The sequence below is a fragment of the Malania oleifera genome, chromosome 13 (genome assembly GCF_029873635.1).
Source record: "Malania oleifera isolate guangnan ecotype guangnan chromosome 13, ASM2987363v1, whole genome shotgun sequence".
In the NCBI taxonomy this organism is placed as follows: Eukaryota; Viridiplantae; Streptophyta; class Magnoliopsida; order Santalales; family Ximeniaceae; genus Malania; species Malania oleifera.
The window spans coordinates 44,796,037-44,814,458 of NC_080429.1; the positions used below are offsets into that span (position 1 = coordinate 44,796,037).

Below are 18,422 nucleotides of genomic sequence, written 5' to 3' on the forward strand. Positions count from 1 at the left end.
CTGCGTAGGAGGACCTACTCTCTATTCGAGAACAAAATGGAAGGAGGAAGGGCTCTGTAAGGGATGAATCAAATCTCGCTGGATGAACCAGCGAGATTTGCCACACGTCCAACGCCGGTTGGATGGGCAGTTAGTATTCGAAGCAAATCTCGCTAGATCAACCAGCGAGATTTGCCATGCGTCCACAGTAGCATGCTTCATCCAAAGTAAATCTCGCTACTCCAAGTAGCGAGATTATGTCAGAGTCATTTTGGGAAACACTTCCCAGAATAGGGTATTATTTAATATATTTATAAAAAAGGTTAAATCGGGAAAAAAAAAACTCTTGATATTTTCCTCTCTAACACTTCATAAGATCAATTTAAAAAATCAAGAATATTAATTTCTTAGGCAAAAAGAATAAAAATATTAATACTTTTTTTTTGGTGCATTGAATAGGGTCTCGAATAGTACTACTTATTGTTATTACCACACCATTTGAGGCTATTGACCTCATAAATTCCTGTATCATCACCCAGACTTTATGGTTGACCAACATTAGAAATTTCCATTTAATTATGTATTTTGTTTCCAACATATTTTTGTGTTATTGATGGATGAACTAATTAGAAGTATCCAAAATGGGTTCCATCATGTATGTTGTTTGTAGACGATATTGTATACATTCATGAAACTAGAGGTGGAGCAGAATCCAAGTTAAAATTATAACGAGAAGATTTAAAATTTAGAGGTTTTAGGATAACTAGAAATAAAAAATAATACATGAAATGTATTTTTAGTTATGGTAAGAGAAATATTGGAGAAAAATTAAACTTGATGGTCAAGGAATTAATGGCACTAGTAGATTTCAATTCCTTGGATCTATTATACAAACTAAAGAAGAATTTTAGGAAGATATAATACATGGAGTTAAAGCAAGTTGGGTAAAATGGAAAGTGCTTTGAGCACGTTGTGTGATCAAAAATTACCCTTAAAATTAAAAGAAAAAATTTATAAGGTGACTACAAGATCATCTATGTTACATGGTCATATGTTGGGGAACTAATAAACAATATATCCAAAAAGAAATGTTGTCAAAATGAGAATGCTAAGGTGGACAAGTATGACAATGCGAAAACATAAATTAGGGAATGAACATACTTGCAGCAAGTTAGGCATAGTAACTGTAGAAAATAAGATAAAGGAGGGATAGTTGAGATGGTTTGGGTACTTTCAACATAGGACAAACAGTGCATTGACGAGTAGGAGTCAGCTAGTTACTAGATGTCATGGTAGAAGAGGAGCAGTTAGTCCTAAAATTACTATAAATGAGATAGTGAGAGCAACCCAACAATTATTGTTGGAGAAAATTGCCCAAGATCGTGTAAATTGACGGAAAAAGGATTTGTGCAATTAAACCACCTAAGGGGATGTTAGGCTTGGTTTGTTGTTGTTGTTTTCAACATCTTCTAAATGAATTTCACTTTTTTTAATACTTTTAAAACAATATAAGTAGAATGCATCACTAGGTATGATTTCACAAAAATTTTGTAAGAAAATATTTAAGTCTAAAGAGAGGCAGCATCTTGAATCAATCTGTCAAATCCCATACTGCCTAACCTGCTAGAGATGGACTTTGTGGCATACTAGCATGGATATACTAGTCTACTATTAGTTCTATAAAATAAATAAATAAATAAATATTGGTCTACTATTAGATACTGCACAAATCTAATATATTATAAATTTTGGCACAATTTTGGTAATGAATACAAGTCTTCTAGCTTCTCATTAATTTTGGATCTTCCACCAACAAGTTGTGCCCTGACAAGTAAACAACTTGGCAAAAAATGCGTGAGAAAAATATCCAAATTTTTTAGCACTAGTTAGGAGAGACTTTGAAGAGTCTATTGCATTTTGATCCCAAGAATACTCTCGCTGCTTCAGTTCTTGCTGTTGTACAAGACTTCTGCATTAATTTGTCAGGTGAATTTCTGTCAAACTATAGGTTCTTCAGATTGCCTTCTCTCCATGGCCCCTTCACCATTGCTGTTCTCAGTTCCTCTGTACTTATACCACCTAGAACAAACAAGAAAATAGGCCAAATTTAAAATCTCCAAAGCAGCGATCAGGTAGTAGAAGTAATCCAGCTTCCCTTTGTTAAGATCTTCTGCCAACCAATTTCCTGATACATTGCCCTTAGTCATTTCGTGAACAATTGAGACCAGGAAACCACTCAGATAACTAGACCCTGAGGTGCCTGCCAGCAAGAAAGCAGCACCAATGCTCCTCATGTTTTCTGGGAACTGCTTGTAGTAGAATTCGGTTTGACCCACAATGGCAAATGCTTCAGAGAGCCCTCCTAAGGCCAGTTGAGGTAATAGCCATAAAGCTGACATGGAAGAAATGGCACCCCTTCTTTCTTCTATGCCCATTGTTGGCTTGGTAAGTGCCAAGGTTCTTCTATGCTGCTCGATCAAAGCGGAGACGAGCATTGTGGCGACAGAGAGAGCCATTCCAATGCCCATCTTTTGGAGGATGGTGATTCCACCTTCTTCTCCGGTGAACTTTCGGATAAATGGGACTATGATCTGGTCATAAATAGGTATCCAGATAGTGAGGCTGAGCATGGCAAATGCAATATATGATGCTGCTGGGATTTTGAAATTGCTATTGCCAACACGTCTGTCAGACTGCAGGGCTTGGAAGACTACATAGGTTTGCTGTTGAACAATTGCGATGAAGTATATAATGCCAGCGAACCATATGGGAATCACACGTATCAAACATTTTACCTCCTCCACTCGCTGCATGCTGCAAAGTCTCCATGGATTTACTGCTGATCCTTCTGGATTGAGTTTGTCAGTGGGGATTTTAATTGCACCTTTGTCAAGAAATCTGAAAAATTGCACACTTTAGTTCATTTCTCATAGCGATCATATATTAGGCATTAAATGCCAGTTGAACACAGAAACAGTTACCTCTTCTTGCTTATGAATTAATTGGCACGGTTTTATCATTTTTTTTTTTCTTTTTTTTTTTTGTTGATAAGGGGAAAGATTCTAGTCAATCCCATGGGGGGGCTTAAATCTTTGTTTACCCGGTCATCTTGAAAAAAAAAAAATCTATTTCTACTATATCATCGTCAAAAAGCCGTCAATAGCAGTTTAATTGCCATCTTTAACTAGCACTAATTTTGTCATTTCTCAGGATTATATAACAGGTCCTGCAGTTTTTTGGATTGAAAAAAATGACTTTCTCAAATAGTCAGTTGAAGATATTTGTTTTTGTATAAATGATAGCCCACTTAAACAATAGACTTGTTCATGACAGGTACTTTAACCAGCCTTGTTATTGACCCTTTTGTAGCCTTTGAGCAACATGATTTGTGTTTTGTGTTGCAAGATTGTACTTTTCAACACAGTTAATTTTCTTTTAATAAATGAGAAATTATCAAAGGAACAGTTGATATCATGGATGTAAATCGTCATTGCCCAAAAGCTAGAGTTAATGAAATAGGCATAAGAAGGTTTAGTTGTTGTGTACAATGTTCTGAATCAATTTTAGGTGGGAATGGAGGTCGAGAGAGTTGCTGACGGGGCTTGGAGAATCGGTGTGAATTTGCTTCATTATCTCGAAGTTACCAGGGAGGAGCCCTCTTGGGCCATGGAATGTTTCTAAAAGGCCTAATTGTAGTGTGTATCTGATAATAGAAAATTTGAGGTTGCAAAATTTAAGATCCAACAGTGTTCATGTCAAGGGGCATTAAATCATGAATTTGAAAGTGTATGCTAATATAGTCACAGTGATCATAATGCAGAAAATAGAGTTGCAGTTACCTAAATTGATCCGTGTGAGCAAGCTTGGAGTTGATAGAGCCACTGGGAATATGGTTAAAAAGGGGCACCCATGGTTGCTCAGGTAACTTTAAGTGCCTCTTCTTGACTGCGGCCACCATGACCTGCGCCACATTGGTCAAGGGACTACCCTCTGGTTTCACTTTCACAAATATTTTTGTGCCCGCGAAGAAGAATGCGCATGATAAGAACATTAGGAATGCAGGGATTGCTAGCCCTATAGCCCAGCTCACATTGGATTGCACGTATACGATGACTGTCAAAGAAATCATCATTGAAAAAGTATAGGTGAAGTAGTACCAATTAAAGAAGCTGCTGATTCCTCTCTTTCCAGATTCAGTTTTGGGATTGAATTGGTCAGCCCCGAAGGCCAAATTACACGGTCGGATGCCACCGGCACCAATCACCAGCAATCCAAATCCGCTTAGCAGAAAAGCCATTTGCCATGGTGTTGGGCCTACGCACGTCCCACTCTCTTTTTGCTGGCAGTGAGGAGGATGCAACTTCGGGATGGCTGCCGTGAGTGTTATTGCAAGCATTCCCTATGACCCCAAAAAAAAAAAAAAAAAAGGAAAGAATTACAGAATCACATTCTGTTGTTGCCATAGTCTTCATGATCCTTAGTTTCGTTTTAATTAAGATTTTAAAAGAACGAAGTCATGATTGACATGGAAAGAACTCAAAAAGGCCAATTCAACCATGTACTGAATTTTTCATGGAACGGAAGCTGGTGAAACCACTTGGTTCTAATCCAAGTGATTCCCTTCCCAGTAAAGGTCAGCTCTTTTGTATGACAGCTTCTTATTCTTGTTCTTTTTCATTATCACAGATGAATTGAAATTAAAGATGGTGATAGTAGCAGTAGTGATACCAAAAAGGAGGCGACTGAAGCGAATCCGAGTGTCTTATAACGACCATAGTAAGTGTCGCAGAGGAAAGCACCCAGCAGGGGACTCAAGGTGCAGGTTCCATTGAATGTGTTCACAAGAATTGTGGCTTTGATGCTCTTCATGTTGAAGATGGTCGTGAGATAGATCAAGAGGTTGGACGAGGTGCCAATAGTTCCCAGCTTCTCAAAGGTCTCATTCCCTGCATCATTAATCAGCTCAATTCACATTTTAGATTTCATACTCCTGCACGATTAATCAATTCATTTCCGCATTCTAGATTAAGTACAAAAACAAAACTTCTTCTTTTTCTGCTCTTACCTATGACAAAGGGCATGGCTTTAATTCCTCTGTACTTGACCTCAGGTTTACTGTTGGCATTTGCTTTCTCTTTCTTCTCCATGGGTTCCTTTTCCAGCATAGACCGTCTACTGTCCTCCATCTTCCTCTCGGTGTGCTATCTCAGCTCTCAAGAAGTTCTGGTGTTCTGAAGACAATGTATATGTACCCATATATATAGTCTCTTGTGACCTCTCCGCATCTCTCTGCTCTCTCTATCTTCTGTAAATACAGGGATACAATTACACAAGTACACTTTTTGTTGTCTGTGATGAAAATGCTAGTGTAATTCAAACATTTTACTGGGTTCCCTAATGAAACTGCAGAAATGGTTTATTGGGTTGAGAGAGTTGGTACATAGTTGTTGCGTATGAGCAATTGCTATGCAGAGGTTTTATTTACAAAATTTGACGCAAGAAGATGCACTGGTGAGATCCTATACATCAGCATTTGATTATTCTAATCCCTCGTGATTCTGTGACGTGAATTGTCAGAAAGCTAGCTAGCCTAAACTTCACCTAAAATCAAAGCCAAATAATTGAAATGGGGGTGGACCCTTGTGATAGCAACATCTGCTGAGTGGGTATGCGAACTGAAAACGGCCGCGTGTGCGCGGTAAGCCTTGTGCTCCGCCTTTTTCCGGTCTCCTGGGTAAAAACATGATGCTAATTTACGGTCCGCCGGCCACTTGTGTGTACTGAAAATGACCCTGTTTGTCTTGGTATGACCTCTTCACAAGTTTGGCTAAGACACAAACACATTGAAGTTAAAAAAATTTTGAGAATTTTTTCTGAGATTTGAACTTTGAAGAATTTTATGTATCTGTTCTAAGATTTATTAAAAGAATTTTCTTTAAATTTTGTGAAAAGAATTTTTTTTTTTTTTAAACTAACAATTCAAGTCCATTAGAAAGTTGCTTCTGTGATTCTTTCCACTTTTTCTCAATTCCTATTTTGATTTGATAACGTCTTGGACTCTGTTAGCCAAGTAATGATATAGATATATAAATCCTCCATTGTCTTCTCCTCTCTTCCACTTTGTTCTCTCCATCTGTTGATTACCTTTAAGTCATTTTCTTAGATATTATCCATTAAATTGTGCAAGCAAAACATATTCATTAGTTAACTCATTACTCATATATTATGTGTTGTGTAAAAGCCTTCAAACAATGCACACTGGAATAACAATTTGTGGGGAATGACAATTTGTGTGAAAAATCAAACATAAACAATGTAATAATTGAATGGTGAATACAAAACAATTTTACAACCATAGTAATATAAAGAAAGCAATAAGAAGAACAATGACACCAGAAATTAAGTGGTTTGGTAATGTATACATTCACGAGAGCAAATGACAAGAATTCACTATCTCCTTGTCTAAATTACATGAACAATATATGAATTCTCTTAATCAACCATTGGCACCCTTGACACACAGAAGGCACAAAAGCATACCATATATAATGTATTCTGTGTATATATAAGCCTTCTCGGAAGTTTCCTCCCGAGACCTAACCAAAATAACATCCAGTTTATTCAAAATTCAAAATCTGTGCGTACTATTTCAAGCCAAATTGTCGATGATTTTAGGATAACCGTTGACAGTTTAGACAGGATTGAAATCCTGCCCTTGCTGCACTCTAATTTTTTTCATGCTTTCCCTTAGTATGTGAGACATAATTCACAACAAACTCCACTATAGCGAATATACGTGCCTTAGGAGAAATCGAAAAACATGAACCCGTTGCTCCACCTTGAACTTTAGAACATTAGGTTGGGACCATCTCTCATTTAGCACTTGGAGACGAACACCAAGTCTAAGCAATACTACTTGAACTTACCGATGGCAGCTTCAACTTCTGTCATCAACCTCGATGCAGTTGTAGATACAACACCCGAAGACTTCACCCTAGGCTTCCAACATGACCTTTCCACAACAATAAAAACCAATGCTACTGTAAGCCTTCTATCACCAAAGTTCCCTACATAGTCTTCAACAAATCTCAAAACTGACGGTCCACTTCCTTGTCTGCCGAAACACCCTATTGCATAATCATGGAGGACCTTTGACATATCTTGGATATCACAGCTCGTTCTTGGGCACTGAGTGATAACTCCACCTAAATTACACGCTCGTTGCTGCCGAAGTTTTCTGGAATTTGTTTCTCTTCCATTACCTGAGTACGCGGCCCCACAACCTTATCACCAAAAGTCATGTCCTCAATCACCCCTTTGTTTGCCACCGGATCTGTAACGACCCGAAAAATAATGGTATTTAAATAATAAAGAGAGAGGGAAATGGAAACAGAAATGGAAAGAGGTAGCAGGCTTCGTCAACAACATTGCACTTTGAAGATAATAACCTGAAAGATTTTTCCACAGGGCCTCGTTAATGAACACAGGGAGTTCGTCGACAAGTGCATAATGGGACCTCGTCAACGAGAAGATACGAGAAGGGTTTTAGGGACAATCTAAAATTCGTCGACGAGGGAGGAAGTTCATTGACGAAATTATTAAAGGACTCATTGACGAGGTAACGTGTCTCGTCGACGAATCCGGCTCTATAAATAGTAAAAACTTGGATTTTAGACGAATTTTCAGCGCAAAAGGGTCTCTCTCTCTCTCTCTCTAAAAACGTCACTCCCTCCTTCTCTCTTCGATTCCGGCCCTGTTTCATGCCGGATCGACGATCCAAAGCCACCACGACACTCCTGACGAAGTTCTCTGCAAGTCTACTGGAGTTGATCGTTGGTGGAGTTGGTTTGAATTTGGTCCCAACCTCAGGGTAAGGCATTTTATTCGGTATTTGTCTTTCCCTCGGTTATAAGAAATATTATACACAAAGAAATACTGATGTTTTGTTCTAGGGGATGTGGTTTTCAGGGTGTTGAGTGGAGAACCCTGCGGGTATAGGGCTAGAGTACAGTAGGGACTTTTCAGATATAAGGTAAGGGAAATATACTATACTAGGAATTTTTATAATATTATTAGAGATTTTACACATATGTATATACCAAATTATTACCCAGTTTTATAGAATATGAGTTTTAAATGCTTGTGTGGCCTGAGTAGATATTTATGTGATGAAGAACTTATATAGTTTTTACAATATATCATACTATACTGATTACACAGACATAGACAATATATCACAGATATTTATTCAAAATAGTATATTACAATTTTACTCAGATCAGCATGTTATAGTTTTATATAGATCAGTATATCACATATATTTATTCAGAATAGTATATTACAATTTTTCTCAGATCAGTATGTTATAGTTTTATACAGATCAATATATCACAAATATTTATCCAGAATAGTATATTACAGTTTGACTCAAATTAGTATATCACAGATATTTTTCCAGAATAGTATATTACAGTTTTACTTAGATCAGTATATATTACAACTTTATACAAAACAATATATACAGTGTTTATAGTATGTCATGTTTCCTATTACCATAACATACAGAGCATACAGATAGAGTATATAGACAGATATACAGAGATAGCATCAAGATGCTACAGATATAGTATACAAAGATTACAGTATTTACAGTACAGAAAGATAACGTTATGGTAATTTTGGAAACATGATGAAAACAGTAAAAGAGTATATATATATATAGTATCAGATCCCTGAGGAAAGATTATAGACAGATACAGATAAAGAATATAGAGCACGGTACCATTGCTAGATATAGATAGAGTGCAACCACATATCTCAAATAGTGTGTGGGTATCGTCGACCGTGCTCGGAGAGTATGCAGCTCCCCAATTCGCTGGGTGGAGGGGGCCGATCTGATGAGTTAGCAACCAGTTTCGAGCCTAGGAGTGGATGCAGTTTGGCCAGGCTGAGGTAGTGTAGAGTATATTGACTTATATGGAGGGCCGACCAGATTAAGTCCCGCCTACAGGCCGCACAACCCAGTCATAAGGGGTCAAATCATAACATACAGAGTTTCAGGGATAAAGCACAGTTATGTATATGTATACAGTTTACAGTGTATGATGAGTATAGTATGATATTAGTAGTATGAAAAGTAGAAAATACAGATGATACAGATATATTTTAAATTGTGAAAAGAAAGATATGCTTTACAGATTTACTATTATATTATAGTTCAGTTGTTATTTAAACAGTATTTCTAACTTAGTTGCCACACACTAGTTGTAGCATATTTCTACTTACTGAGCGTTGACTCACCCCATGACTTTAACATTTTTCAAGTGAGCCACTGGGTAAGCAGATCAGGCTCGCAGATAGAGAGTATATTGATTACCCTAGTTTAGAGGGTAAGTTTGTGTAGGGTTTGTATTTTGGGACAGGTATTTTGGAGAGAGGTGTATTATATAGTTATGGTTTAGAAATACAGATTTCTGGTATTATATGATGTGTATGGATGTATGGATTACGTTTCCGCTGCATAGGTATGATTTTATATCCAGATTTACCCCGATGCCTTCCTAGGCTTGAGTTTCATAGTAGGGGGTATCAGAGTAGTTCATATATATATATATATAATGATGTAAATTTTGAGGTCGTTATAGGATCACCCAGCTTGCATGTACTTTTCTTATATCACTACAAAAAAAATGATTTTGGGTGACGAAACTATTAGTGACAGTTCCAATTTCGTCACTAAAAGTGATTTATTAGTGATAATTTTTAAAAACCATCACTACTAGTGTAAGTATTAGTGACGATTGTCAAAACCGTCACTAATAAGTCGCTTTTAGTGACGAAATTAGAATCGTTACTAATATTGTCGTCACTAAACACCATTTTTCCCGCTCAAACCATAGCGAGAAACCACTTTTTGTGCGGAAACTATCCCAAGAAAACATTAGCAGCATTTCTTACGGTATTAGTGACGATTTCAAGGTGTCACTAAAAGGAAATTATTAGTGACGATTTATTAACCGTCACTAATAGTATCATATTCGTCACGGTTCCCTGAGTCATCACTAATAGTGCATGTTGACTAAGGAAAAGTCAATAATATTAGTAACGGTTCTTCCAAACCGTCGCTATTTGTCTTGTATAAGTAACGATTTATTAAACCGTTACTAATAATGCATTTGTTGACTAGGAAAAAGTAAAATATATTAGTGACGATTTATGCAAATCGTCAGTACCAGTCTATTATTAGCAATGACTTTATTAAATCGTCACGAATAGAGTTTTTGATTTAAAAATATATAAAAAAATTTATTTAACTATATTAGTGACGGTTTATGAGAACTATCACTAATAGTCTTATATTAGTGATGGTTTTTAAAATCGTCGCTAATAGTCTATTATTAGCGTTGAATTTATTAAATCGTCACTAATAGTCTTCCCTGCTTTGCTTCCTCGTCAATATCAGCAACTATTTCTATCTGTCCACTACTACGAAGATAGTCTCCTACTAGCCCATCTAAATAGTAATCATCTTCATGAGCAACCCACCCATGTATAGATATTTGAACCAAACGATTTCTTTCATGTGCATCTCATTCCTTTTTACTACTGTGACAATTAACAGTTTCAAAAGATCGCTCAAACTCTATGCCTTTAAAAAATTAGTTCATCATTGCACAACTTGACCACAACATCCTTAGTCTATACACGGTCATTCCAAAGGTATCAACTTCAATATGTTTAATTAAATTAATAGAACATTGGCAAAATACTTCGAAATTGAACTAAATGATGAGTCAGACCTCTCAAACTCGAAAGCAAAATTATATATATTTGGCCAATTTGGAACTGGGATTGTTCTTAACATACTGGACGAAAAAGATTGAAGAGCTGTCATTTTATATAATAGTGAATATTGTTTGAAAAGATTCTCCAAATTTAAACCTTTTGAATTAAAGTTCATACCTTTTGGAATAACCGTGTATTGACCAGGGAAGATCGATGTGGGGTGAAATTATGCAATGATTGGATTGGTTTTTGAAATGCAATTGAGTTTAAGAGATGGGATGCACGAAATTAAGAACAGTTGCTGATATTGTCTAGAAAGCAACTTGACACCACAAATGAGAATCTAGATGAGTTGAAGATAAAATAGAACTAGAAGAGGATGTCCTGGGTTTAATGGGACCAGATTCGTTACACATTATATTATATAAGTTTTTCCCCATGGAAGTTCCATTTTCATCATCTGCAAAAGATTTTTCTAGCTTCTTTGAGACAAACTTTGTAGTATTGTGCAAAGGCTTCACAGAAGCATTACTCATTTTTAGCTTCTTGAATGAATCAGGTCCTGAAGATCTTTTCTCACTCTTCCTAATAGAAGTAACCTCTTTCAAATTTGAATAAGGAAAGAACTATATGTTTGGCCATGGACTGGGATTATTATTCTTAGCATAGTGGACGAAAAATAATGGAAAATTTGTCATTGATAGTGAATATTGGTTGAAAAAATTCTCTAAATTTAAACCTTTTCAAGTTCATACCTTTTGGAATGACCGTGTACAAGCCAGGAAATTAAGGTGTGTTGAAGTGATGCAATGATTGTACTGATTTTTTAATTATGCAATAGAGCTAGTTTGAGAGATATTTTGAATTTGTTCATCACATATAGTAACAAGGAATGAGATGCATAAAAGAGAAACAACGCGCTTTCTTCAAATGTCTATGGATGGGTGGGTTGCTCGTGGAATTAAGATGATTACAATTCAGAGCTTGTCCTAAGTTTATGGGACCAGAGCCTTTACACATCATATTAATTATATAGTTTTTCCTATAAGGAAGTTCCACTTTTACCATCTGAGGAAGATTTTTTTCTTCTTTGAGACTGACTTGTAGTATTATGCTAAGGTTTCACGGAAACATTACTCATTTTTAGTTTTAACTTCTTGAATGAATCAGGTCCTGAAGATCTTTTCTCACTTTCATAATAGAAACAACCTCTTTCAAGTTTGAAGGAAAGATCTATATGTTTGGCCATGGACTTGGATAATTGTTCTTAACATAGTGGATGGAAAAAAATTGGGAGAGTTGTCACTGATAGTGAACCAAGTGAATATACGGATTACCAGGAGCTGTCTGAGTGGAGGAATTCGAGGTCGGTATCAGCCACAATTAAGATGGAATAAGATTTTGCAACAGCCATATCAGTGCATGCATGGGTAGGTTGTTCGTGAAGATGATTACAATTCAGATGGGCCAGTATGAGACTATCTTTGTAGCAGTGGACAGATAGGAACTGTTGCTAATATATATATATATTGTCTAGGAAGATAGATCGTCAGTAATAGTCTTTATATTAGTGACAGTTTCATCAACTGTCACTAATCATTCAGCTTAGTTAAGTAGCTAATTTATTAATTTTATTAATAAAATTAATAAAATATAAATTAATGACTAAATGGTTATCAAAACACTCTAGAGTAACTTTAATTTATATTTAAATTTGTAATTAATTATTAATTTAGTTAATTGAATTAAAATATATATTAACCGAACCAATAACCGATGAACCAAAAATTAGTAAATTCATAATCGATGAATTGAACGAACCCTATTTATTGACTGAACCGAATTGACTGAAATTGGTCGCTTAATTCGATGAATTCAGGTTTCTCGAAATTATACATGCTCACCTCTAATTGGTACAACATTTTTATTTTTATTTTTAAATGATAGACTATTAGTGACGGCTTAGGAGAACCGTCACTAATAATAGACTATTAGTGATGGTTTTAAGAGTTTTAGTGACGGTTTTAAAACCATCACTAATAATGTGATTAGAATCCCTAATTCCCTGAGCTCTCCTCCTTCCTTTCCCTCCCCTTTCTTTCCCTCCCTCCTTTCCCTCCCTCGGTTTCTCGCTGAACCTCCCGCCACCGCCGCTCGCCAAAGTTCGCTGCTGAAGGTTGTCGAATCTCGCCGCCGTTGCTCGCCAAAGCTCCAAGTACGTATGGTTCTTCCTTGTCTTCTTCTTCTTCTTCTACTTCTTCTTCCTCGTCATCATCATCATCATCATCATCATCATCATCTTCTTCTTCTTCTTCTTCTTCTTCTTCTTCTGCAAGTTGACCGTGTATGCATGCGTGGTCCCTCTGCGCACACGCGCGAGCGCTTGCATGTGTGTGTGTGTCTATATGTGAGTGTGTGAGCATGTATGATTATGATGGATCACATAGATAAATGAAAAATTGGCATCTAAATATTTTGGTATCTATGAGCAGTGCATGATATGACATCAACATTAGTATCTAAGAAGTATATTGCTATCCATGAATATATCAATTGGTATTTGAGCAAGACAGCATAATTATGAGCATGTAATGATATTGATGATATTGACATGATATTGATATTTGATATTAGTATCCATGAGTACATACATGATATGAATCAATATTTGAAGCATGGGATGATAAACTTAAAAGCATAATTGGTATCAAATCTGAATGTATTAATATTAGGGGGAGTATTATGACTCATTGCTTGTAGTATGATTTTTCCCTAATTTTCATGAATTAATGTCAAAAGAGGGAAAGAATGATGAATTATGAATGAAAAATATAACTTTTGAAGTATTTTTAGCTAATATGAATGTTGTACAACATATGCCTTATTGTAAATTTAAAGATGTCACGACACATATGTAAGATGAATGACAAATATGAAATATGCATGACTATTTTACTATCGAAGCACACTCAATACACTATATTGCAATATATTGAGAAGTGTGCGTTCATATGTTAATTTGAACTTAATCTTTTTGATATCTTACTCTTTTTGATTGATGTCAAAAGGGGGAGAAGTATTGAGCAAAAATTGAGCATGGTATTGAAAAAGTCGATCATGATATATATATCAAAAGGAAGGGGGAGAAGTATTTCATATCGAATGATCTTGAACTTGAATGATGTAATGAGCATGATATTGTATGATATTGAAATTGGTCTTGAAACTACAAATATTATTAAGATGATGCTTATTGTAAAGGAGAGTCTTTTTAAGGCTTACTCAAATTTTTGCTCCTGATTTGTCATCATCAAAAGGGGGAGATTGTTGACCTAACTAGGCTTTTCAATCTTATTTTGATGATAACAAATGAAGGATATTTTAACATATATTGTTGAGTGACTTTATTTCAGGATTAAGTAAAACAACACTCATGATCATGGAAGCAAGTTGGAAATCAAAGTCAATCAAGTGAAAGCTTCTCAGAATATTGAAGCATTAATAAAAGATAAATGAAGAGCTTAAATGCTAAGTAGGACTTGAAGTAAAGCTAAACCTCAAGAGACTTAAAGACTTAGAACTAAATGAGTTAATGCTTATAAAGATATTTGTAAGTACTTCAACACAATACTATTTAGATATATGAAACTCTTTAGGATAAGAAGACTTAGAAATCATTTCTTTTAAAATCCTTGAAAATGATTTTAAAAGAGTGGTACTTGAGCTTTTCAAAATGAACTAGAGTTTAAAAATCAAAAATGAAAAAGAGAGGACTGGTCAGCTAACTAACCAATTTTGTATCGGGATCAGTCAGCCAACTGACTATTTTGAACATAATTGAGTCAGCCAACTGACAATTTATCAGAATTAATTTTTTAAGAGACAAAATGGTGTCAGCTACCTGTCCATTCGACTGACTAGTACAAAAATGACCTAGTTGAGTGAGTCAGCCGACTGACTCTAAAGAGATTTTGAATTTCAAAATATATGGGAAGTTTTTCAAAATTAATTCTATGATTTAATATATTTTGAAAAGTTACCTCAATACTTTATGTCAACTTGTTAAATGAGAAAACTTTTCTTTAAGAAGTCTATAAATACCTCTCTTGCTCAATGAAAATATATGCTCAAGCAATACACGATTTTTACGCTAAAACTCTCCTAAAGCTCATACTTGCTCACACTCTTGCATGGGGAAACTCTACGAAATTACTAGTTGATTAAAAAATTTTGGTTCTAATTTGCAACTAAGATTTCTATATCAATAAGAAATAACCATTGGTGACTTCTAAACCTTGAGCTTTATATTTTCTATTTAGTTTTGGTTTTGAAGTACGATTAGTGATTTAACTTGTACAACTTGCTCTGTGTTTGATAGTGTTTTTTTACACAGAGTTTATCTTGTATTCTTGTAGAGTGTGACAATTCCAGGATTGTTGAATCATTGGTTAAGTGAGAGGATATCACTTAGAGAGGTGCTGCTCTAGCCTATTTGAAGGAGTGACCGAGTGAGGGGATATCACTTGGAGAGGCGGGCTCTAGCCTACTGAAGGAGTGTGTAAACAGTGTTGTTCCACCCTGAAAAAGTACTGGTATTAGTGAATCCTTTGGTGGTTTGCCAAAGGCGAGGACGTAGACTGGGTATAAGCCGAACCTTATAAAGTCGTGGTCTCACTCTCTCTTTCCTTTGCTCTTTATTTTCAGTATATATATAAACTGCGTGGATGTTTTAAATTCCTTAATCATAAACACTACGTGGATTTGATATTAAGTAAACTTAAGCTTAATTTTTTTTTTAGATTGCGAAAAATGAAAGGGAGTACATTGGTTGATCCATTCTTTGCAAAAACCGTAAAGGAGTACGTTCATTGGTGAAACAATCAAAGATTCTTTAAACTAAAAGTTTATTTAACGTCTAAGCTTTTGGAAAGAGTATTGGATTGCACCTCATTTTAAGAAAGCAAATTCATTAACTACAGGGTTGTAAACAAACACAAGCTAAATCTTCTATCTTAGTTTGGATATTGTGGTTGATGGGAAAATTGATTGGTTTGATTGATTGATTGGTAACTTGTTTGTTTAAATACTTGTGGTTGTGGATTGAAAGTATTTATTGTGTATTTGAATAAATCAACAAGAAGTAAAGAATTCATTAAAAGAAGAAAAAGAAGTTAAGGATTCTTGAAAAGAATTTAAAAGAAAATTTTTAAATCCAATTCACCCCCCCCCCCTCTCGGGACTATACCTTAGTTTTCATCCTCCATGAGCGCTTTTTCTCCACTTAGAAGCAAAATTAGAATAGAAACAAACATAATAAACTTAGTTCATTTTAAGCACTCAGGTGTCCAAATCGGGCATACAAGGTCCAAACCGAGCGTGGTTAGTCCCGACATGTCCATCGCATCAAACTGGACATACCAGATCTGACGATGCCCAAAAAATCTATGCCAGTTGAAAATTATACGCTTAGAGGCGAACTTAGTACACTCAGTTGAATTTAACCGCCCATATGTCCAATTCAAGCATACGAGGTCCAAACTGAGTTCGGTCAGTCCTGACACATCTGTCATATCGAACTGGACGTGCCGCATCTAACGGTCCCCAAAAACTCCTCCCCAAGAGTTTTTCCCCCCTTAAAAGTAAAGTTAAAATAGAAACAAACTTAGTAACCTTAGTTCATTTTAAGTACTCAAGTGTCCAAATCAAGCATACAAGGTCCAAACCGAGCGTGGTCAGTCCTGACACATCCATCACATCAAACTGGACATATTGGATTTGACGGTGCCAAAAAACTCTATGGTAATTAAAAATTACATGCTTAGAGGCGAACTTAATATACATAGTTAAATTTAACCACCTATGTGTCCAATTAGGGCATACGAGGTCCAAACCGAGTTTGGTTAGTCCCGACACATCCGCCACATCGAACTGGACATGCCGGCTTTGACGGTCCCCAAAACCTCCTCTCCAAGAGCTTTTTCCCCCATTTAGAAGCAAAGTTAAAATAAAAACAAACTTAATAAATTTAGTTCAGTTTAAGCATTTAGGTGTCCAAATTGGGCATAAGAGGTCCAAACCAAGTGTGGTCAGTCCTGACACATTCATCAGATCGAATTGGATGTGTTGGATTTGACGATGCCGAAAAACTCCATGCCAATTGAAAATTATATGCTTAGAGGAGAACATAGTACACTTAGTTGAATTTAACCACTTATGTGTTCAATTCAGGCATACGAGGTCCAAACTGAGTTCAGTTAATCTCGACACGTCCGTCACATTGAACTGGACATGTCAAATCTGATGGTCCCCAAAAACTCCTCAGTGGGAGCTTTTTTCCCACCTAGAAGCAAAGTTAGAATAGAAATAAACATAGTAAATTTTGTTCATTTTATGCACTCAAGTGTTCAAATCGGGCATTCAAGGTCTAAATCGAGTGTGGTTAGTCCCGAAACGTCTGTCACACATCAAACTGGATATGCCAGATCTGATGGTGCTCAAAAACCCCATGCCAATTAAAAATTATATGCTTAATGGCAAACTTAGTACACTTAGTTAAATTTAACAATCCATGTGTCCAATTCGAGCATACGAGGTCCCAACTGAGTTCTGTCAGTCTTGACACATCCATCACATCGAATTGGATATGCCGAATTTGATGGTCACCAAAAACTCCTCCCCGAGAGCTTTGTCCCCACTTAGAAGCAAAGTTAATAGAAACAAACTTAGTAAATTTAGTTCATTTTAAACACTCAAGTGTCCAAATTGGGCATACGAGCTCCAAACTGAGCGTGATTAGTCCTGACACATCCGTCACATCAAACTAGATGTGTCAGATTTGACGATGCCCAAAAAATCCATACCAATTGAAAATTATACACTTAAAGGCGAATGTAGTACACTTAGTTGAATTTAACCACTCATGTGTTCAATTCAAGCATACGAGGTCCAAACTGAGTTCAGTCAGTCCCGACACGTCCGTTACATCGAATTGGACATGCCAGATCTGATGGTCCCCAAAAACTCCTCTCCAGAAGCTTTTTCCCTACTTAGAAGCAAAGTTAGAATAGAAGTAAACTTAGTTCATTTTAAGCACTCGGGTGTCCAAATCAGGCATACGAGGTCCAAATCGAGCGTGATTAGTCCCAACACGTCCGTCACATCAAACTGGATGTGTGAGATCTGAAGGTGCCCGAAAATTCCATGCCAATTGAAAATTATAAGCTTAGAGGCGTACTTAGTACACTTAGTTGAATTTAACCATCCAAGTGTCTGATCCAGACATACGAGGTCCAAACTGAGTTCGATTAGTCCCAACATGTTCATCACATCGAATTGGACGTGTCGGATCTGATCGTCCTTAAAAACTCCTCCCTGAGAGCTTTTTCCCCACTTAAAAGTAAAATTATAACACAAACAAACTAATTAGTAAACTTAGCGTACAATTCAGTCATGCGAGGTCCAAACCGAGTGGGGTGACTTTCAACTGATCAAATTTAGTTATGTACAATTGTATCATTTTTTTACACTATGTATGAATGTCCAATCATTTTGCTATCAAATCATATTTAATTATAGTATATACATATATGTTCAAACAGTGTATACTAATTTCTTGTATAATTATTATTTTGTATGGTTTGCGATTGTCAAACCACTAT

General features: G+C 36.1%; 1 protein-coding gene across 1 annotated transcript; it reads right to left on the bottom strand.

The window, feature by feature from the left end:
- Window positions 1-1,736: 1,736 nt before the first annotated feature.
- LOC131146508 (protein NRT1/ PTR FAMILY 2.11-like) lies at window positions 1,737-8,798 on the bottom strand. Its single transcript, XM_058096142.1, has 5 exons — window positions 8,762-8,798; window positions 5,045-5,284; window positions 4,708-4,925; window positions 3,819-4,378; window positions 1,737-2,877 (listed from the first exon to the last, which is right to left on the bottom strand). Exons 2-5 carry the CDS (start codon window positions 5,163-5,165, stop codon window positions 1,977-1,979), a joined length of 1,800 nt encoding a protein of 599 aa, XP_057952125.1. The 5' UTR covers window positions 5,166-5,284; window positions 8,762-8,798; the 3' UTR covers window positions 1,737-1,976.
- Between the last annotated feature and the right edge of the window lie 9,624 nt (window positions 8,799-18,422).